The following is a 23,348-nucleotide window of genomic DNA, read 5'->3' on the forward strand; positions in this document are numbered from 1 at the left end:
CCCTGCTCCCCTTGGTTTATCCCTTCTGACTTTCTCAGAAGGGTTAGATAAGAGTTTTATGTCCCAATGGATAGTATAGCTACTCTTCCCTCTCCAGGTTGATTACACTGAGAGTAAGGTTTGATTATTACCTCTTAATGCTCTCTTCCTCTCCTTCTTATAATAGTATTTGTCCCCTCTCCTTCCCATGCCCTCTTTGTGTGTAATAGAATATCCTATTTTCTTATTCACTCAAGTTTTTCTTCTGATTACTATAATAGTGAATAGAGTTCACTACAGAGAATTATACATAACATTTCTCTACATAATTTTTAAATTTGCCTTTTTAAGGGCCTCAGTAACATCTAATTATCTGTATTCTAATTCTGTGTACTAAAACGTTAGTATTTGCATAGAAAAGACCAGGGCTAATTGGAAAGTTTGATATCCAACCACAAAAATCGAGAGAAACATGAAAAGGTAAATAAGAAACAGAGGGGAAAGAACATTGCTGTTTTGGCATTTTAAAAAGTCACTTATCACAATGAACGAGGGCCAAGACTAATTACAGGGATATTCTAATAAAGACTTCTTACCAGGATGATACTAATTCATTAAGTACCACTTAAGACCTGGTCATTCAACCAGCTCCAAATTTACCTCATTGAATGATTATCCTCTGTGTACTATTAACACAAACAATGGCTACAAAGAAATTGTGAAATGTCTGATTACCACTTTTTATTGGAAAAATTCGAAAATAGTATAAATTTTAAAACATTTTAAAATATAATTTATAAAACAGCAGTGATCCATTATGACAAGTTTCTAATATTTAGTAATGTTGGACTTCAGGTCTATCCCCTCCCTTCCCATTTTGTCCCCTAAGAACCTTTTTTCACCTTATATCCCCCACAAAACATACTAGTTTTTCTTGGAAATATTTCACAAATCTGCCATCTAGACTTTTCTCTGCCTATGTACCTAGGCTACCTTGTCAATCTTTTCCTTTTCCATTTTCATCTGCCAAGCCTACCTCAACAGGTAAACTATCTGGAGCAGGATACCACCCTAAAATAGTAGGATACCCTGTGTGGAATGTCAGGTCTTCAGTGCAGGTGGTTCTGGGATTGCAACTGCCTCTCTTTTGTTTCCTTAAATTATGAATATGGGAGTAGTTCTGTTACTATGCATTTGCAAGTGAGGGTGGGATTTCCTGAGGTAATAGGCTTGTTATCTGAGGACCTATTTAGAAGCAAAGCCCTAGATTCAGGTAGTTAGTCTTCTTTTACTTGAGGCATGGTATGTTGTGTTCCTCAAGACAGCTGAACTAAAGTGCTTTTGCCAACTTTTTTGTGCCAATTCTCAGAATAATTCAAAGGTAACAAAAGAATACCTGCACCCTAGGGAGAAATAATTCACAAAAGCAACTGAGTGCTCTTTCTACCATATCTATATCTATGTCTATATATCATATATATCTTTTTGGTTGTCAATGAGCCATAACTTTATATGCAGAATAATTTTAACTAATTGCACCTATTGGATTTGGAGCCAGAAGACCTAGGTTCAAATCTTTTCTCTAGTATTATATCTGGAGCCCTGGGCAAGTCTTTTCTCTAGGCCTTGGATTCTTCAACTATAAAATAAAAATGTTGGTCTAGAGGATAAGGTTCCTTCCAGTTTTGCATTGATAATCCTTTACAGATTATTTAAATTTGATATAGTTCAATAAGCATCTTCTTTTGAGGGAGAGGCAGAGATGGGAAAGGAGAAAACTAACTTGGGTTTGGTTACTGCAATTCAGTGAGAAATCAATATGTTTGTTTTGGAGTAGGGTTCAATCAATCAGTACAGCTTACTTCTGGTTTTTGGTTCATTTTGGTGGAAGTATTGACTCAAGCAGTTTTATAATCATTACAACTCCTTTCAAAGGACCAGAAGGTATTATAATAAATTAGCCTATTTTCATCAAAAGTTCTAGTAAAAAAAAAAAAGGAATGGTGGCTGATACTACTGACTGCAGTAAGTTTGGGGGATCCTCTGTAAATTCAAATTATCCATGTAATCCACGGCCCACATTATCACAGATAAAGGTAAACATTCTGGACCCTGAACTTTGAGAAGGAGCTAAAACAAACAACACAGACAGCTGAATGTTTGCCATTCAAATATTTATTTTTTTTACAGTGTTTTTAGTAAGATAATTTACTTCTTTAAAAAGGCTTTTAAGAAATAAAATTTCATAAGATATAGCTAGCAGTTCAAACTTAACTATTGACAACATTCTTTATGAAACTCTAGCCTACTTTAAAATCAAACGAAAACAAGGAAATACAACTGCCATCAGTAAAAAACAATGTGTCTTAAGTGGTAAAACTTGAAATTGTATCCAGCATGAGACAAAATCATCAAGGCCATTACATAAAACATTTTTGTTCTGAACAGGCAACAAGAATGACAAAATGGCAGCATCAATGAAGCCCAATGGAATAGACAATATAGGTCACTTCATGGAACTCTACAGGGATTACAGACTTCAGAGCACACATCATTCCTTTTGAAATCACAAACTGTAACCAAAATAAAGTCAAAAATTCTGAATACAAATTAATTGATATCAGGGCTTAATGCTATTATGCCCAACAGCCCCCTCACTCTGCTCACTGATTAAAATACACTGGGATGAGCTGAACTATTCAACAACAAAGTGCATTTTATACAAAGGACAGAGCCAAATGTAGAGTGTGTAAAGTAAAAACTGGTGACTCCCAACTGCCTCCCCCTGCCACGGGTCCAAACTTGGATTCTAAGGATTTTTTGTCAAACTAACCTCATTTTAGTTTTCAAATAGGTTTTTTAGACTGATAGTTAGGGAACAGATACATATGTGGATCTACACACACACACACACACACACACACACACACACACGTGTGTGTGTGTGTGTGTGTGTGTGTGTGTGTGTGTGTGTGTGTGTCTCTCTCTCTCTCTCTCTCTCTGTATCTCGGTAAGACTTCTGCCAAAAGGCCTCAAGAAATCTTTGTGGACAAAATGGAGAAATGTGGGCTAGATGATTGTATCAAGGTTAGCTGGCTGGATTACTATAAGCCAAAAAAAAAATGCTGATTAATGAATCAATATCAACTTCAAGGGAGGAGTCTAGTAACGTGCCTCAGGTTATTCTCACAGAATCTGGATCACAAAAATAGGCCACTGTCTCCGGTCTTACTTTGTTCAATATTTTTATTTTGACTTGAGTGAAGACAAAGGATGGCATGCTCACCAAATCAATGGATAGACAAATCATCCACAAATTTGGGAAGGAGATAAAATGATGGTTGAGAAATGATCCAAAAATATCCCATAGGCTGGAAGACTGGGCTTACAAATTAAATGTTCTGCACTTAAAATAAAAAATAGCAACTGCACAAGTATAACACTGGAGAGACTAGCTTAACATCATTTCACATTAAAAAAAAAAAGAACTGGAGTTTTAGATAATTGCAAGCTCAATATGAGTCAACAGTGATATGGCTGCCAAAAATAGCTAAAAACAAACTTAGGAGCTTTATTAATTTAAAGCAGAGAGAGTCCTGCTAAACTCTAAACAGCTGACAGACTATGTTTTAGCTTCAGGTGCCACATTTTAAGAAGGACATTGACAAAATGAAGTGCATCAAGAGAAAGTCAACCAGGATATGAGGGATGTAATTAAGTAGAATGTAATCAAGTCATATGAAGACTGGCTCAGCGAAGGGAAAAAGTGTTGTATTTTTTCAAATACCTGCAGGCCTGTCATATGGACTTAATTTCAGACAGCTCCAAATAGCAGAATCAGAATCAGAATCCTTGGGAAAAGTTGTGGAGAAGCAGATTTTGGTTCAACATATTTAGAGCAATTAGAATTGTTGAAACTTGGAACGGGCTGGCTTATGAGGTAGTGAGACATCAGTCACTGGAAATGTGAAATAGAGGGTAGACGGGCCCATTGTTGAGGATATAATAAAGGAGAATTCTTGTTTAATTAGAGGTTGGACTAGATGAGCTCTGAGACATCTTCCAACTCTTGAGATTCTATGAAATTCAAACATGGGGCATAAAGTCAAAGGCATATCATTTTTACTCGAATTAAAGATGACATATGGGGAAATTTGTGGGGGAGTAGAGAAGATGACACTTAGAACAGCAAAAATTTAAAGTGATTAGGTGAAGAATAAATTACATACTCTAGTTAGTCCCTATTGAACATGGTCTTTAAATGTGTAGTTACAATTTGTTTTATATTTTCATGAAGCTCTAATGTTAAGATTAAAGCTAGTCCCCTTGTAAGCTTGCAGCTACTAAATCATAGACAGAAAAGGATAAAGGAAAGGGGATGTCTGACCTTCAGTGAGTTTCTTTCCTTCCTTTGCTCTTCAATAAGAACCCCAGTTGGCCCTGAGGGCTAGAATAAGGACTCAGAAAATCTTCCTTTGTGGGGAGTAGTGAAAAATGAAGTCATGAACTTCTAGCAGATTCTCTGTCCTCCTGGTATGAACAAGCAAATATCTCTGAAACAGCCTTTCCCCAGAACCATAATAAAGAGTGAGAGGCTGCATGTATGTAGGCATGTATATGTGTTCAATTTAAAAAGTTCTGAGCAAAGAATCAATAGATCTGGGATCTAGTCCTGGTTCTGTCACAGTTTAAACAGAGATGTGGTCTTGGATTGAAATCAATTCATCTCACGCCTCATGTGTCCTCATCTTTAAAATGAAGGATTTGAATGAGGTGACTTAGAAGTCCTTTCCAGCTTTAATTTTCTCTGATCAAGAAAAAGTCAGCAGCAGCCACTGTGTCACCATTTTACTTCTCTCTGTGCACAATTAAAGAAAATGGCCACATCTGTCTTTAAAGCCTATTTTTTAAAATTGAAAAGTGGCAGCTATGACCTGAGTAGTATATACAAAAAATACAGGGGCCATGACAGAAACTAAGAGGGAGATAGACCATAGCTCTAGATTCCATTTATAAAATCAAGGAAATATTTTGTATCAACATAATGGTTTTCTAAAGTCTATAATTATATTTTCACAAAATAGAATCAGTAACAGCTATGTCAATGCAGTAATTTCATTTTGGGGATCATGTCTGATTAAAATTCTGAAATAAACACCTTATGAAAGGGAACTAGTGCTTAAATTCATCACACACAATCAGAGAGTCTTCTGGACAGGATCAAATAGCTAATTTCTGGATGAATTTTTTTCAAACTGAAAAAAGCATGGTTTGTTTTGTCTGGAATTGGACTTTTCATCTTCAAGTAAAAATAATTGAGTGCTTTCTAAATTTAAAAAAAGGAAAAGGTGGCAATAAAGGAGAAATCAACATCATGCTTATAATTAGGTAATCCCGCCCCTCATTTTAAAATAAGATAGATATTATATTTATCTGGGATGATTAGGGGTAGTTCTGTCCTTCCCTTTCAAGTCTATGATGCTATGTTAAAAGCATCCTAAAGTACCTCAAAAACAGAAACTGAAATGCTTCATGTGCAAAACTGCAAGCACCATTAGGGTTTTTAAGCAGCAAGACCTAAAACACAAATGACAGCTAACAAGCACTCCATTGGTCACAGTCTTTTAAGGAGGCTTCACCTGGCAGGGGGTGGGGGGGTTACACATTATGAGTGTGTGCATATATGAGTCTATTCTTGGAAATCTATTAGGTTACAATCTGCTGCTGCAAATCTGCCACCTACACCTTTCAATAAAGGTACAAATAAAGGGATCTTATTTGAAAATTTGGCCTCAGGAGTACTCACTGATCCAAATGGAGAGACATTTATGTTTTACATAATAAGTACTTAGATAAATCTATTTACTTTTGGGATGTACATTCTTAAAGATCATCTATATTAATCACCAAGACATATGTTTTGGTCATGAGGCTGTGACTAGATTTAGTATAGCCATCTATTAAACCAAGGTTAGATTCAGAATTCCACAGATAAAGAGTTTTCTCCCCTAGCTGTTATTCCATTATACTGCTCTGAAATTCACAAGCCAATGATTAGGGCCAAGAAAAACCACTACTTAAAAAAACAAATCAATATTTTAGAGTTCCCCGGCCCTTGCTCTTACATTCTGCTCCTTGAGGGAGGGCGCATGTGTCTCATTTTGTCTTTGTGCCCCCTATGCCAAGATTTGTGCCCTGCACATAGTACACACTTGATGTTTGTCAAGTTGATCTGATACTGTGCTCCAAGAGCTTTCCATGCTTGGGAACAGACAAGTGAAATGGGAAGAGAACCACTGTTTTCTTTTGGGCTAAAAATTGGGCCAATAAAAAAATTCCAAATTTCTAATTCCAAGATTATTCTAAGTTACTTGGGTTCTGAGAATGTTGTCCCCAAAGAATTACTTCAACAAGACAAACAGCAAAGATGAAAAAGATATGCAAAATTTGTAATCTGCTATCCAACTTCAGTAACTGTCAAGAAAGGTCAAACTAGAATAATTCACATTGTATGAGAACCAGGTCAATCAGCCTAGGGTCTAGGGATAGGATAGGATGAGGTGAGGTATCATTATGAAAAAAATATGTTGCCTCCAGCACTGATGTCTTAAGTTTTAGATCTGCCACACAGAGCAAATTCACAGAATTCTACCACAATGGTAACATATAAGGAGAAAGATGATCATCCAAATCATGGTGGGTTTTGTCAATGAAACGTCTGGAATTACACCTTAAAATAAATGGGCAGCGGTGTAATTTACAGACAAGTTACAATGGATTCCGCTCACAAATATCCTTTGGTAGGTGGTAGGACAAAGTGCCCTCTGAAGCTTCAGGGTTCAGACAAACTTCTAAAACAGAAAAGTTACCAAAGTGTCATCAAAAAATTTTTTTAAAGTGCATTAAAAAAAAAAAGAGAAATGTAGGCATGTGGATTTGTTACTCTTCAAACAATAAATGTTAAGGAAAGGGCCATCTCTATATGAAGTGAGATCCTTCCCCCCACCCCCTCCAAATACATTAAGAACAACTGATGATAAATTTTTACACTGGCTATTTCTGTTGGAATCCTAGAGTCAACAAAGTGTTTATTCTTGGCTGAATTTGTTTGGTTTATAACACTTGATACAGAATAAATGATTTCAAGAGATTCATGTAAGTTTGTTTTCTTTTCCACAAAAGGCTCCAGTTTCCAGTGATAAGACCAACCATACAACATAACTGGTGTAGACAAAACCTCATCTTTATATAGTATTTATAACAGACTTTTTCTTATTAACATACTTCCTTGAAACACATTCTGCTGAAAGTTCAGTTCAAATAACTTCCAAAATGACTAAAAACAAGATATTAGTCTGTAAAAACCAGCTCTTGAGGGAGAAAAATTATGAGCAACATAATTGAAATGCAATTGTTTTTAATTCACTCCATTTCTGCAATGCCATTTAGATACTCAGTGTCTTAATGAACTTTGACATATATATTGGGGTATGTGTGTATATGTGTGTATATGTGTGTATACACACATATAAATACACACACATATAAACAAATTAATAATACCCAAAGGACCTCTTTCAGGTGAGCAGTTTAATTATAAGTTAAAAATCTCTTACCAGTTTATTAACTGTAGTTCAGCATGCCCCCTCAAATCCCAAGGTCATATTTCAATAATTACTTTGCTAGTTTAAAAAAAAAAGACAGACTCCTTTGTATACTTTTCAGAAAAGTTAACAAAAAAAAGCCAGAAGTTTCTAAAAATTATTCTAAGCATATCCCATTAAAAATATGACAATATGAATTGGGAATAATAATCAATGTTTTTTTTAATTTAGAATAAATCAATTTAACTTTTCACACAAAAGTAGGTATTTATTGTAGCATTTTAAAATCTGCAACATATCTTTTACACATGATCATATCTGAACCTGGAGACAACCCCGTGAGACATGTACTATGTGGATTACTTTCTGCTTTTATTAGATAAAGAAACTGAGGTTCAAGAATCTTAAGTGATTTGCCCACATTCATGTGTGTGCCTGTAAGCATCAGAGGCAGAATCAGAAACCAAGTCTTCCTGACTCTCCAAGTCCAGCACTCTGTCTACCATGGCATAATTTTGCAAAAATCTACTCTAAGCATCAGTGATGAAGATAATGGATTTAAGAATCCATGTGCCATCATACTTTTGTGAATAACTGTAACAATATGTACTGAGAGATATGTCTCCTTAAAGCACTGCAAACTAAGATATCTAGAGCACTAGCAGATCAGGGATAAGTAAAATAGACAGGCTTTTAAAAGTCAATATGTAACTTTGCATATAACAAAAACATCCTTTGGCATAATGAAGAGTCAAATTTACAAATCAACACAGGACAGAGCAATTTAAGAAGAACGAACATCCCTGTAAATATTTTTGCTTGAGTAGTGGTCAACATCAACATATATATAGATATACATATATATATATACACACATATTACAATAATTCATCCTCAGCCTTGAATGCCATAAATTCATGGAAAGCAATTGCTTTTTTAAAAAAATGATTAAATATATACTTTTAAAATGCCTGTTTTTCTGAAAGAAAAAAGTCATAGAATGAAGCGTACTATGATAGAGCAAAATGGGCAACAATAGCTGATTAGCTCACAGGACTATTTATTTCTTCTATGTAGACACCACATTACTCAGCAGGAATAAGAAATGACCTGGAAAAAAGACACTGTCTGGAGCATCACTGGACTCCTACCTACCATGTATCTGAATGCTAGGCAGGCCAGAAAGCAAGGTCAAATAAATAAAGCAAGCTTCTGATGGCACCTGAGTGTAAGTCCAGAAGTTTGCTAAAGACACACGGTCACTGCTGATAACACAATTCTTTTTTTCCCCACCTACTATCACTGCTCACCTGAAATATTCTATGATTGGCTTGTGATTTTTGTTGTTTTTTTTTTTTTTTTTGTCAGACATTGCATTGCTTTCATTTTTATAACATCAAGCAGGCAATCAAATTACAGCTGAGTAAGAACACAGGCATTGCACTGACTAGGACATGCAGAACATGGAGTTTCTCTGCTTGGTTCCATGAACTTATAAGCATGGAATCAAGAGTTCTTTTCCAACTGCAAGTTTGCAATTTTTAACTTATCATCGACAACCTTCAATGGGTCCTGTCAAGGCATCCAGGCTGCTGTCTGTATCTGAAGCCAATGTCTGCTCTGTTGACATGGATGAAATGTCATTGATAGATGAGGACTGAGAAGGAGTGGTGTTGCTATTTACTGCTGCATCTGTGCTAAGTAAACCAAATATAATAAAATCTGAGGCAAGACATTGCTACAAACACAAGCAAAAAAGTGAAGGTTATGGACAAATGAGGTTCATTTCACTTCCCCTCTATGACAATTCCCTAATCCCAGTTTTGGAGTCAGGAAAACAATCTTAAGAAGTAGTTAGTCAGCGGGATGTAGTCAGTCAAAACTAACTTTTTAAAACTTTTCCCAAGTTCTTCCCATTTTTTAGGTTCCTCAACCCCCTAGATTCAATGTCTTTTTTTTTTTTTTTTAAACCCTTACCTTCCAAGAGTCAAAACTATGCATTGTTCCAAGGCAGAAGAGCAGTAAGGGCCAGGCAATAGGGGTTAAGTGACTTATCCAAGGCCACACAGTTAGGAAGTGTCTGAGGCAAGATTTAAACCCAGGATCTCCTGTCAATAGGCCTGGCTCTCAAGCCACTGAGCTACCCAGCTGCCCCCCAGAGTCAATATCTTTTCAGACACTTTCATACTCCCCCCCCCCCAATAATCTAGAATCAAACATATGGCCAAATATCAGGCTAGGGCCTAGATCTAGGATTTCATTGTGATTGCTTCTACCAATGCAAAGTAGCCCTAGTAGCCCCTTCTAAAGCACAAGAGGTTGAATTGCCTTTCTCAGGGGCACAAAGCCAGGATGTGTTGGACTTAATCCCAGGTTTTATTGGTTCTCTGCTTATCATGCTGCCTCTTGATTATATAAGAGTAGACATGACTATTTCTGAAAATACACTTTCACTTCAAGCATGCCTAAAAAGAAAATCATTGTGTTTGTCCAAATATCACCATTCTTAAAAAAGGCTCATGGAAAATCAGCATTTGAAATTCATCAGGTATATTTTCTCTACCACTGGGCTTTACCCAAAAAGCACCAACTCTAAGATTAAAGTTCAGTAAAAACAACAGGTGGCTGTATCAAAGACTAGTTTGCACCAAAGAATAATCATCATAAGGACCAGGAGCTTGGGATTTAAAAAAAAAATAAGGGCAACATTTAAATTTCTTATGGTACAACAGAACATTTCATTTTCAATGTTCAGTTGTGTAAGATTTAAATCAATATCAATAACTCCAAGTATTATATTTTATAAGATTTATTAATAATCACTTGAAGTAGAAGAAATAAAAGGACAAAAGTAAAAGCTTGAATAAAATCCGCTTCCCCAGCTGCGATCAGGGAAAAAGAGACTGAGAGGCAGGGCTACATCAAAACTTATCCTCCCTATGTAAGGACGTAGATAAACACGTAAATAGGATGCTGGGATTTAGAGTCCTGGGGAGCAAATTCTAATTATACAGTTGTATGGCCTGGTCTGACCAGAATGAGAACACCTTGGATGAGTAGAGTACATCCAATTCTCAAATCAAGTTTATTCTTAAGTTATACTATGATACACTGTGTATCTTAGAACATTATTTGTTAGATTACGAGGAATCCAAAAATGAAAAGTCATCAAAGTATTCTTCATACATATTCTTTTGTACACTGGTAGTGAGGCTGGAAAAGGGCAAGTCAGATCACAGTTACAAGCTTGTATGTATATTGTTGCTCAGTCATTTCAGTTGTGTCTGGTTCTTTGTGACCTCATTTGGGGTTTTCTTAGTGAAGATATTACAGTGGTGTGCCACTTCCTTCTCCAGGTCACTTTATTGCAGATGAGAAAATGGAGGCAAACAGAAGTAAGCGACTTGCCCAAGGTCACACAGCTAGTAAGTGAATAAGGCCTATCTGAATTCAGGTCTTCCTGACTCCAGGCCCAGTGCTCTATCCACTGCACCACCTAGCTGCCACTTGTATGTAGTAATCTACCGAACCTCTGTTTTTCAAAAATGACAAATAATAGTCCAAATTTTCAAATAAAGGAGTAGCTTCTTTTTGAGTAGGACTCATAAGTCCCAGGCTACCACTAGTGAAATAAAATTATTATTAACAATTATTTGGAAAACTTGGGCAAAAACACTTAGGGAAATAAAGGCTGATTTGTCCTTGGAACAAACTGCTTTAACTTGGTCTGATTGTGTAGTCCTAGTTAGAGAATTATGTACATCTTAGAAGATAACTTTACACTCATCAGAATGAGTAAAGTGCTAAAAAAGGAAAAATACTTTTTAAAAAAACAAAAGCCTAAACTTTGATGGTTAACAGAACACACTATTAGTATTTAAGTTGTCTAAAACAGACTACTTGAAATGAAACTATTAAACTAATCACTAACCTGAGGGTTGATCTTTTACCACACCATTCTTGCTTCTTTCTTCCCAGTCCATTACTTCTTTGTATATTAGTTCTTCAAATAGAAATTTAAGGGAAAATAGTTCATTGGTTATTTATATTTCTATAAACTGTTTCAACATCAACTTTCACTACTATAGAAGGTCTTTTTTGGACATGCCTGAATTGAAGAGTCTGTTGGTCCAAAGTCTTATTATGTATCAGTTGTGTAGAAGCATGTTCCATTTCAGTGCTGTCACATCACTGTGACTATTTAGGTGGACCTTAGACTGGGACACTTTTGTCAGATTTACTTATCTAGAATTAGAGATGAAGTCTAGACTTCTATATATTATGATAAAAAAATGCAGAATATAGTAGCAAGACAATAATATTTCTAAAAGCAATTTAAAAATGCAGAATTTAGAACAGTTCACAAAATAATAATAAAAAGTAATGTGAAAGCAAAATGGTACACCCGATTGGAAGTATGCTTTGCAATCAGTAAGACTTGGGTTCAAGGACAGTATTTACTACATTCTGGCTGAATGATCCCAGGCAAGACCCTTAATCTCTCAGTGCCCCAGAGTTGCAGAGCAGAAAGAGATCCATTGTCATAGACAACAACATAAGGAGTTTTCTATACAAATAAAATCATCAGTCAGGCTCAAAATAAAATAATGCATAATAATCACTAATGATGTATTTATATGCCAATGAATTTTTCAAAATGCTTTTGACAAACTAAATTAATGCTATCAGACTTGAACATTATAGGAAGAAATACAAAATGAAGTATCCAATGGCTAAACTAAATAATGATTAAGCAGCTAAAAAATGTAGTGCTTAGCTTTTTATTTTTTATTTATTATTTTATCATGACAAACTTTTGTGTATTTACATACCATGCTAAGGTTTCTTTCTAGTATTCATATACACAGTGTGGCTTAGGGGGGTTGAGTTCTACCAAAGAATTTGCAAGGCCTCAGTTCTATTCCAAGGTCTTATCCTGACCTACTGAGGAGGAACACTGAGTTTAGGGATGGAAGGCATCTTAGAAATCATTTGGTCCAAGTCCTTCTTTTTATAGATTAGGGATCCAAGAGTTGGAGTGATTAAAGTAACTTGCTCATGGATATGCAGCTATTGAGCAGCAAAACTGGAGCCCAAATTTAGGTCATCTGTCTCTACATCCAGTATGATCTTTCTACAGTCTTTGTTCCTGCTCAATTTCAGCTAAGTCTTGTTTTCTCAGGACTCTGGTTTTTCTGTCTGGAAAATGAGAGCACCAGACTAAATCATCTTTAAGATTCTTAATAATTTTTTGAGAGATGCCAGATCTAGTCGTAAGCAGAGAAAGTGTTTTAGGTATTACTATCATGAAAACATTCAGTTACTAACAAAAAAAATTCTTGAAATTTCTATCAAACCTCTTTAAAACTTTACAACAATGGCATTTTAGTAAAAATGAGTATTTCAAAAAATTTCTTCTTTGTTAAAATTAACACTTATATGAAATGATTAAAAACATTTGGGGGGATTTGGCTTAGGAAGAATTGAAAACAAAATAGCTAATAAAAACCCATTTCCAACAATTTACTGATTAACATAAAAATTTGAGGATAAAATACATAGTTCTATGGTATTAGAAAATAAATTAAATGGGCACTCAGGCAATTATGCTGAAAATCAAAAAATAATGATAAAATGTCTGTAAATGATGACCAAAATAACTTGTACCATTACCTTTCCATTCTTCAATAGCATGTTCTCGTTCTTCTAACTGGGCATCATAAATTTGAGGTGGTGGCTAAAAGTAAAATTGGAAAAAACAAATCTGTTAAAAAGTATATGTATGGAACTTTTAAGAGACTTTCTCAAAGTCTAATATTGACTAAGTATCTATAAAACAACTACTACATGCAAAGAAATGAAGATGGAAAGAAAAAACAAAAAACAGTTCCTGTCCTCAAAGAATTTATAGTCTACTGAAAGGATGCATTTGTCCATAGGCAAATATAAATCATTAAAGAAGGGAAAGAAGACTTATGGTGAGGAGGATCAGGAGAAGCTACTCAGAGGAGGTGACACCTGAGCTGCACTTGAGGAAAGTTAATGACTCTAAGAAGGAAAGGAAAGGAAGGAATGCATTTTAGGCATGTGCAAAGGTATGGAGGTGGAAGATAAGAGTGCCATTTGCAGAATGGCAAGTAAGTCAGTTTGTCTGGGTCACGAGGCATAAAGGGGAGTAATGTGAAATAACTCTGGAAAGTAAGGCTAAGGCCAGATTGTGAAGGGCTTTTAAATGCTAGGTTAAGGAGTTTTTAGTGTATTTAGTGGTATTAAGGAGTCACTGGAGACTCTTGAATAGGGAACTGACAGGGACAGAATTGTATATTAAATTTTTGGGGGGCAGTTGTACAGAGGATGGATTAAAGGGAGGAGAGACTAGAAGCAATGAGTCCAATTAGGAGGCTACTGCAGTAATCCAGGTGAAAGGTAATAAAGTTCTGAACTAGTGGAGTAGTCAAGTTAGGAGAGATAAAGGAATGGAGGCAAAAGATGTTGGGGTGGTAGAACTGACAAGGCTTGCAATTGACTAGAATTAGAGGATGAGGTGAATGAAGAGCTGAAAATGGCTGAGAGGTTGTAAAACTGAGTTTATAACTTTGTGAAGAATGGTGGTACCCTTGAAAGAAATAGGGAAATATGGAGAAGGGATGGATTTAGGGGAGATGATCTCAAGGTTTAATTTGACCACATTGAGCTAGAGGAGTCTACTGAACACTCAGATGGAGAAGTCTAATAAGCAGCTGGTGATGTAGGTGCAATTGAAGTCTAGAAGAAAGGCTAGAGAAGGATGGATAATGCCATTTTTAGTTCTGATCTAAGATGTCAAGCACACACCTCCCAAACTTAGCATTAGCAATGGTAGAGGTGGAGGGAGTGGTTAAAAGAATAGAATCAGAACTTTGCTGGGAAGGGGCAACATATATATTCAGCACCAGCAGAAACTCTCTGTATCTGTGTAAGAGAAGGCTACTATCTATACCTTTACATCTATGTAAGAGAAAGCAGCTTTCTGGGGCATTCACCTGACAGTTCTAAATTGAATGAAAAGGGAGGAGCACCAGTTTTCCTAAGAATGAGAGTTCCAGACTTACATAGTTCCAATTCCTATATGTATGCCTAAGCTTCAAATAAACCAGGGACTACCTATACTTGTTTAACCATCTATCTATGTGATATATATATACGTGTGGTATATATATATATATTATACACTTATACACATACACCCACCCACTCACATCCATGGGAGAGAGGGAGAGAAGGAAGAGAGAGGAGACAGAAGAGAAAGAGAAGAGGGGAGAAGGAAGAATCAGGAAGGCAGAGAGGGATCTCCAAATATCAGCGTTAAACTTCCTTAACTTCTAGGATATGCCTTGCTTCTCTTTATAAAAATTGCAGAGGTTTAAGATCCATTAGGTCACTTTAAGTCAATACTTACTGCCTCTGCTTCAGCAGGATCATACCAAACAGTAATATAAGGATGTCGTAAGGCTTCATCAACAGAAATTCGCTTGTCAGGATCTATTACAAGCATTTTTGATAACAAATCTCTAGCTTGACTTGCTAGGGAGAAAAATGAAATATACGAAGAATCAGATTTCAATAACTAAGTTTTCATTTCAAAATTAAACAAAAATATATGATAAAAAGTCAAATATGGCAGCACAGATAAGGAAAGGATCAAAAGCTCAGATTATGAAATGTCAAGAATACCTCCTTTTAAAACAGTTCCTGATATCAAGATCAAACTCCTACATGCCTTTTAAAGAACTAAAGGCAATTCTAGAGTCACTGCAATTTAAAAACATTTCTCAAGGAAGAAAAGCACATCAAATCCTACATGATTGTTATGAGAAATAAGAAAGTGAATGCTTGTGGGGTGGGGTTGGGTGAAGGCTACATGCCCACTCTAATATCTAGAAAGGGCAGCATTCTTTGACAATGAATAAAAGAAAAAGGCCCAAAGAGTTGGAATTGTCCTAAGGTCTGACAGTTCTGATTCTTCCTGCGGGGGAATAAAAAAAGAACAAAAGCTAAGTGTCATTCCTCTAGCTATTCCCCTCCCCCATGGCTACACGAAACCTTAAAAAGGGCAGGAATTGGGATTATTACTAAAGTAACCTTTGTGTTGATTGAAGCAAAGTGAAAACAGTTATTAGCAACCATAATCATCTATAAATCCATAAGATATGCCAGAAAAGGAATTTAGTGTTTACTTTCCCAGAAAAAGATTGCATCAATCAGTAAAATTGTGTCAGGCACTGTGCTGGGCACTAGAAATGCATAAGTGTAGGTCTTCAACTCTACACAAGGGTATACTAAAAAGTAGTTTAGGTAAGAAATTCTAACAATTAAAAATATAGAAAGAGGATTTAAATAATCAATACATAAGTTAGATCTATAGTTCTAGAGGCTTTTGTAAACAGCAAGGTTGTAACCACATGGAAAAAGGAGGACCACATTTGCATTGGAATTCAAGGATATTACTCTTTTTTTCTACACTCCTTCCAGGTCTGATTCTGAAGAGGCAAATGATTGGAATGACAGGCAATTTGGTATGGGAAACTATATTTAAAATACACTTTACTTGAAGGCTCTGACAAACTGTGAAATTCCTCTGTAGTTAACATATGTACAATCTTTCAAGTTAATTTATGGAGATTTAACTTTTGCTTGAAGGCTTCGAAAAGGCAGCTTTTGAGAGCAGAATCTCAGATTGTAGGTATTCATCTTGACTGATTCTTCTCATTTTTGTTCTTGAAAAGTGGCAAGGAAACGGAGGAGTCAATTGCTGGTATGATTATAAGGTTTTAATGTATTCTAATATTATTCTCATTTTACTGGTAAGGTAAATATATCATCATGTTCCTATTGTAGAATGTAAATATGAAAAATAAAAAATTTCATGTGGATTAGAAAACTCTTTAAGTATAAGAAAAAAGGTCTTACTTTTCAGTTTATCTCGTTCAGATTCTGATGGGAATATCCAATCAGGGAAAAGTTCTTCAAATTTGATACCAGGATATTTTGGCCTGTTTTCTACATAATTCCTCACAGTTGGCTGCAATTTCTTCATAAAGTCTGAAGATGGTGTTCCTAACTGCTCAATAACTTTATTCCACTGATCAATATCTGTAGGACCTCTTTAAGAAAATGTAACTGAAATGATCATATTAAACAAAATATAATCCAGGGGGAAAAAAAGCCAAAGTATATTTGTACAGACCAACAAGAAATGAATGAGGAGATCCCAGTCTGCTATTTAAAAAAATATCATCTAAATATGAACACTAAGAATTCCAAGTTCCAACCATTCAAGACAAAGAAAACTAGCACTATATAGACTATATGCCAAATGAATAACTTTAAAGGAGAAGTAACAATGTAGCTAGGAAACCCAGGTTCTAGTTCTTGCCCTGCCCTTATCTTCCTGAATCCTTTACCAGTCTGGGGCCTTGCTTTCTTTGTTTGTAAAAGGGGAAGTTGGTCCTCTGCAATTCTATATTTTCTGTAGTCTTCAGATTTAACTTATCAAGCTACCTACTAATACTGCTTTGCCATTCTGGCTACAATGAGGTAGTTTTCTTGTGACTGAAGATTAATGCTTAGGGCAAAAACTGCAATTAACTCAGGTGTTTTTGTTTGGGGCTTTTTTTAGGGCAGAGTGGAGTGGGAGGCGATGACCAGATCTGTTAATTGGTGTAGAAAATTATGGGTGAGGAAACTCCTTCTGCTTTATAACTTAATAGTCTTAACAGAGATGCCTGAGGAACTAAGAAGTTAAAAGATTTGCCCAGAGTCACTCTGCCAAGTATGTGACAGATGCAGGACTTGCATCTTGGTTCTTCTACCTCTGAGGATGACCTCCAAACCTCTATTGCCAGGATGTCTCTCAAAATTTGTGGTTAACTTTAATCAAAAGTTAGGGAAAATACATCATTGTGGGTTCCAAAGGCTATGACAATGGAATAGAATGGCTGCTTCTTAGCAATCTTTTAATATTGTTGCTAACAAAAATAACAGTATATACTCATGGCTTATGGCTTATTTTATGGTATATTTTATATGGTATATTTTATGGTATCAAACATCCTACTGCACTGGATTCTTGGAACAATCTTATGATGGACAAGGATCATGGACTGTAATTCAAAGATCAAAGAAACTGAGGCCTAGGAAAGCAAAGTGACTGTCCCAAGGTCACAGACCTAGTGAATGGGTGAGCTAAGACTCAAATGTGTGACTCTCAATCCAAAGTAATATTCCAGCCAGCTCCTGAAACAATAAGAATCTATAAATTTGAGATAGCTAGTTGGTATAGTAGATAGAGAGCCAGGCGTGGAGTTTGGAGGACATGAGTTCAAATGTGACCTCAGGCACTTCCTAGCTGTGTGACCCTGGGCAAGTCACTTAATTCTGTTTGGCTAGCTCTTATCCTTCCATCTTAGAGTTGTTTCTAAGATAGAAAATAAGAGGTTTTTTTAAAAAGAATTTTAAAATTTATATTCTATTTCATTTTGCAGTTAAACTAACTGTGCCAGAAAAACCTAAATTCTTAATGTATTTTTTTTCCAAAGTGCATTGGGACTACTTTTCCTCTCAGTACCAAGTTATGTTTTCCCCTACAATAACACTATTATTGATATTGTAGAATTGTGAAGTTTAACCTAACTCCTAAAACTTTTAAAGTTGCTATACAGTACCATTTTTTCATTTCTACATTTTCTAAAATTTCAATTCTCACTTAAAGTACAAAATAAGCTAAGACATAAAATGCACAAAAATAAAAGTAACTGATAAGCAGAATATTAATTCACCTAATAGGAGACAAAACACTTTAGTTGTTTTGTATGTTATATAAAGTTTTTTTCAGGTGAATTATTTTCAGAATAAAGGTCTACTTAATTACTGAAATAGGTGAACTTGAGATAGGGTATAGTTTCAGAAATCTTGAAATAAAACACAGCATCTAACTTGATGTTAAATATTTATAAAGTAGATGATACACAAAAGTATTCATAAAGCCAGCCTCAGTGAAACCAAACCCCCTCTAAAACAATGTCTGTTGCTTAAGAATTTGTTCTATCCACTTTATCTGGAAAAATCACTCCAATAAAAAAACCACAAGAGAAGATAGATTGCCCTAATGTATAAGATACTGAAGACACAGACTGATTAATTAGAAAAACATAGAACATCTGTCAATTGACAAACTACTTTAATAATTTTTAAAAATGAAAATTAATGAAAATATTTCAGTGACTATCATAATGGAGAAATGGTATGTGGGAAAAGTGAAAAGCATTCACAAGATGAAAACATGACTCTACAGACGAGAAATGGCATATAGGAAGTACTAAATTTGGTTTCTGTTGAATCAAGTTAACATGAATGGATTGACCATCTAATTAGTTTAAAATTTTGAAATTTATGTTCCTATAGCATATTTGTAATGTGGCAGAGTAAAATAGCCATTGTTAAAATTTTTAAAAAGCACATATGGGGTGCTTAAAAATTTTTTTTCCTCAAGTAAGAACTAGGATAGAATTATAAAATTTGACACAGTCTTTTATCTCAGTTGAATACTTTCTATTTGGGTCTCACTTAATGTGTTCCTGATCCTAGTTTTCGAAAAGAACATTTTAGTGCAAAGTGAAATACAGCATATTCATAAAATCCTTTAAGCATAATGTCTTGACAGCTTTTGAAATGGTCACTTTCTTAGAAAAATTAACAAATTTGGTGGGCTATGTATATCTTGCTCTTAAATGTAGTTGTATTCCCACATATCTATATTCCTTTTTAATGCAATTAATCCTAATTAGTCATTTAATGCTTCTAAACTTCTGGAGTAAATACATGAATATTTAGGCAGTAGAGTTTAGCACAATAATCAGGAATGAAAGTTAAATAGGTGCAACTTGGTTAGTGACACTAATTTAAGAAACATCAGAATAAGAATGTTAAAACACATACTCAAGAAGTATGGTGTTTTCCTTTTTTTTTTTTTTTGTTGTTCTCATCTACTGCAGACAAAGAAAGTAATTTTGTCTTTGTGGTTATGGAAAGAATAGCTGGGGTTCAAGGATGACTGGGGAAGGATACGATCAGTGCCTTGGAATATCACACAACCTTTCACCAGTTCTCCCATGATGCACCCCACTGACCAGATATCAACTGAAAATAAAATGAAATGATAAAATTATGAAGTGTCATGAACAAAATAAAGGCGGAAAAAAGAAATTCTAATTTCTATACTAGACACATACATATGGAAAAATAAATAGCTAGCTAAAGATGAACTTTTACACAGTATGAATTCTGCTTTTTCATTGTTTTCAATTGGACAACTGAAATAATACTTAATTCTTCTCTTAAAACATAATGATAAAATGCATGATGAACTAAAGATTACCTTCTCACCCATACAATTTACTTTCTATTCTAGAAACCACTGTGAAGGATACAGTCTCTTCCTGGGAACAGGACTTTATGAAGGACCATTTCTGCCATAATGCACCCAACAGACCAGATATCCACTACCCAACGCCAGGTGCAATGAGAACATAGATTAAAAAGTTAACCATAAAGTACCCCATTCCCCCTTAGTCCCCAAATAGCTTCAAAACAACAGAAAACACAGAAAGAAGTCTATCAGCCTCATTCTACCTCATGTTTTAGAATTAACTTTATTCAACATTTTTATAATGTTTTAAAATATGATTAAGTTGATACTATGGCATTATTACACTTCTTAAGGCATTAATTTCTGATTCAAATGGAAGTGTTGCAAATTGAAGTATCCAGCAGGGGGTGCCCTTTAGCTATAATGTTCCATACATTATTACATTGACACAGCAGTTCCAGAAGTTTATCCTCATTTCAGAGATATAGAGCCAAAAAGGTCTTGGAGATTATCTAAATCCAATCCCCTCATTTTACATATGAAAAAAATAAGGTCTGGGAAGAAGTGACTTCAATCTAATATTTCTCTTCAGAAATTACTGCCAGATAAAGTAATGTTCCCTCTTCTTTTAAGCCCAAGCTAAACTCTTATCACCACAAGGCAGAAGCCTGAAAAGTTTGGTCCAGGAGCGTAATATTTATAAGGAAAAAGATGAAGATGAATAAGGAGGAGGGCAGTAGCCTGTTTTTTTTTTCATTATTTCATTTGTGCAGGGAATTATCCTTAATAAGGTAACAGTAAAACACTCACTATCAGGTTTCTTATGACTGAGTTCAAGTCAGTATAAGGAAAAGACAAGTTTGAGAATATTTGACCTAGCAATGAAAATAATTTTGTAACTTGGTAAATTTGGATCTCTGCTCTTTGTGGGTGAATTAAAATTGATTTAGTTTCTTCTTAAACAACCTAGTATCTTAAGAAAACAACAACTTTAAAAATAAAAACCTTTCCTAGGAATCAATTATTTTCAGATTTCAAAATAAATTACTTTTACCAATATGTACAAAAAATGAATGATTTCCTAACTATGGACTAATGTGACCTGTCTAGAAAAGACCATAACCAACTTTATAATAATAAGCAATAACAATTTTATATTAGAATTAAAACTTACTCTAACAAATGAATAATGATCAGCAATATGATTTTAAAGAATATCAATTTTCTCATTAAAATCTGGAACTTACCATTTTCTTTGTATCCCATCCCCAAGATAACTTCAGGTGCTCTATAATACCGTGTGACTACATATGGAGTCATCATAAAATTAGTACATGCTGTCCGTGCCAGGCCAAAATCAAGGATCTTGAGTGTGCAATCTGACTTTACTACTATGTTGCTGGGTTTCAAATCCTAATAAATCAATGAGTTAAGTTAGTATGATGATTTCAAAACATAGGAAAATGCTATATATATTTTTGTTTAGCCTATAATAATACTTTTTGACAGAAGTATTTGTACTCTCTCAATTTGGATCCCTAGAGCTTAGCACAATGCTTTGCATATGGTAAGCACCTAATAAATTGTTTTTTAATAATTAAAAATTTAAGGCTATTGTTATCAGATGACAGAATATTAGAAATGAGCTTTATAGAACTTCTATTTATTAAAACAAGTAGTCCTCATTTTTTTGGGAACAGATATAGTATAGGAAAAAGCTAGAATTTACATGAAGCAAATCCATTTTCCCCAACAGAATCAATTGTGAAGTCAGATATATTTCTTAGGAAAGAAAATCTCCCAGAGGAGTGGGATTAAAATTGTAAGTGAGGAAAGCAGAGATCCTGGCATACTGTCTGCAACACCAGATACATTATTTTAGGGGCCTGCAGTCTTTTTCAAACTGCAGGAGCTGGTCTTCTATTATTATTCTCCTCTCTTCTTGACTTGCATATAACTACCACAGGAATGTTTCTTGTTGCTAAGGATAACTGCCTCTATACTTGATATAGTATTTAGTTTCCCAACCCAAAATACCATTTTCAATATACTTCGAGTTATCATAAAGGGAGAGTTATCTGTTCAACTATATGTCATTTGTATGCAAATGAAATTAAATGTGTGTATACATATGCAATGTATATGTATGTATATGCAATTAAAAAAGGAACTTTTAAGAAAATGCTCAATTTTGGCCTAAACTAATAATGCAATAATTCAAAAAATGCCAAAAACATTGTCTTTCCAATAAGATGATATCATTCTTGCTTCTAGATTTTCCAACTTATTTGCAAGTGGCTTGAAGAGCCACTTTATTCTCTTTGTCTGTTTAAAGAATGGCCTAATTTAAAGTAGTGGGGAGTGATGTGTCCTTTGCCCTAGTCAGGTCACATATCTAGTAATATGTTCAGAGGGATCACATTTTAAGAAGGATATTAAACTGAAGCAAATTCAGGGAGGTAGCTAAGATGGAGAAGAGGGGACTGGAAAGCATTCTATACATATGGAATTGTAGAAAGCAGAGACGTTTAACATGGATAAGTTTTATACGATATTATATCACTCTTAAATATATCTGTTGCAGAGAGTAAGAAGCCAGTTCAAAACAAAAGAAAAACATCATTATCACTAGAGCTATCCAAGTGTGAAATGAGCTGCCTAGTAAACAGGGAGTTCTCTGTCCCTGGAGGTGGTTAAGCAGTGATAGGATGGCCACTTGGTCAGGGATATTGCAGAATACATTACTGCTCAGGTACAGGTTGAACTAGAAAATATCTACAATCCTTTCTAACTGAGATTTTCTCCAATTTCAGCTATTGTTAACGGTCAATTTTCATAATTCCTGCTCTCTGTTGGTGGAAATAATTTACCCTAATAAATATTAATTTAATTAAGTAATAGCAATATTTAAAGATTTGGTGTTATTTTTTTTCTGTATAGTAATCTCTATTTAGTGATAGACATTGTTCTTAGAGGAAGAAATACTAAGAAGATGTAGGGATAGAGACTGGAATGGGACCTGGGATTACAGTTCTCTGTGTTTCAGGGAACTCAATGAAATTCCCTCTGCAAAAGCAGATCAGTACCATCTCTGCAACTGACAATCTCAGAGAGTTGTTTTAGAGTCGCTGAGTAGTTAATATCTTGCTCAGGGTCACATAGTCATTATATGTCAAAATCTAGTCTTGAACATAGTTCTTCCTTGCTTTAAGACATCTTCCACAATTTTGAGACATTAATTTTGAGGGTAAACTGGTACATCTAAAGTGCTTACATATCCAAACCCACTGGAATGCATAAACCAAATCTATTTCCAGTTAAACCATTTGTGATACACTAACACTACAGCCTTTTTTTTT

General features: G+C 35.0%; 1 protein-coding gene across 5 annotated transcripts in view; it reads right to left on the bottom strand.

Moving 5' to 3' along the window:
• Positions 1-7,239: 7,239 nt before the first annotated feature.
• MAPK9 (mitogen-activated protein kinase 9) overlaps positions 7,240-23,348 on the bottom strand; it is a 28,568-nt gene continuing 12,459 nt past the window's right edge. Inside the window, exons 5-11 of one of the 5 annotated variants that reach the window (XM_044664405.1) lie at positions 21,237-21,402; positions 19,689-19,760; positions 16,533-16,715; positions 15,022-15,146; positions 13,257-13,320; positions 11,515-11,586; positions 7,240-9,275 (exon numbers count right to left, since the gene is read on the bottom strand). In XM_044664405.1, coding sequence (XP_044520340.1) covers positions 9,133-9,275; positions 11,515-11,586; positions 13,257-13,320; positions 15,022-15,146; positions 16,533-16,715; positions 19,689-19,760; positions 21,237-21,402 — 825 coding nt within the window. In that variant the 3' untranslated portion in view covers positions 7,240-9,132. Of the gene's footprint in view, positions 9,281-11,510; positions 11,587-13,256; positions 13,321-15,021; positions 15,147-16,532; positions 16,716-19,688; positions 19,761-20,050; positions 20,123-21,236; positions 21,403-23,348 lie in introns of all 5 variants that reach the window. The other 4 variants (XM_044664406.1, XM_044664407.1, XM_044664408.1 and 1 more) reach the window with 4 other exon arrangements.

Source organism: Gracilinanus agilis, chromosome 2 (genome assembly GCF_016433145.1).
Source record: "Gracilinanus agilis isolate LMUSP501 chromosome 2, AgileGrace, whole genome shotgun sequence".
NCBI lineage: Eukaryota > Metazoa > Chordata > Mammalia > Didelphimorphia > Didelphidae > Gracilinanus > Gracilinanus agilis.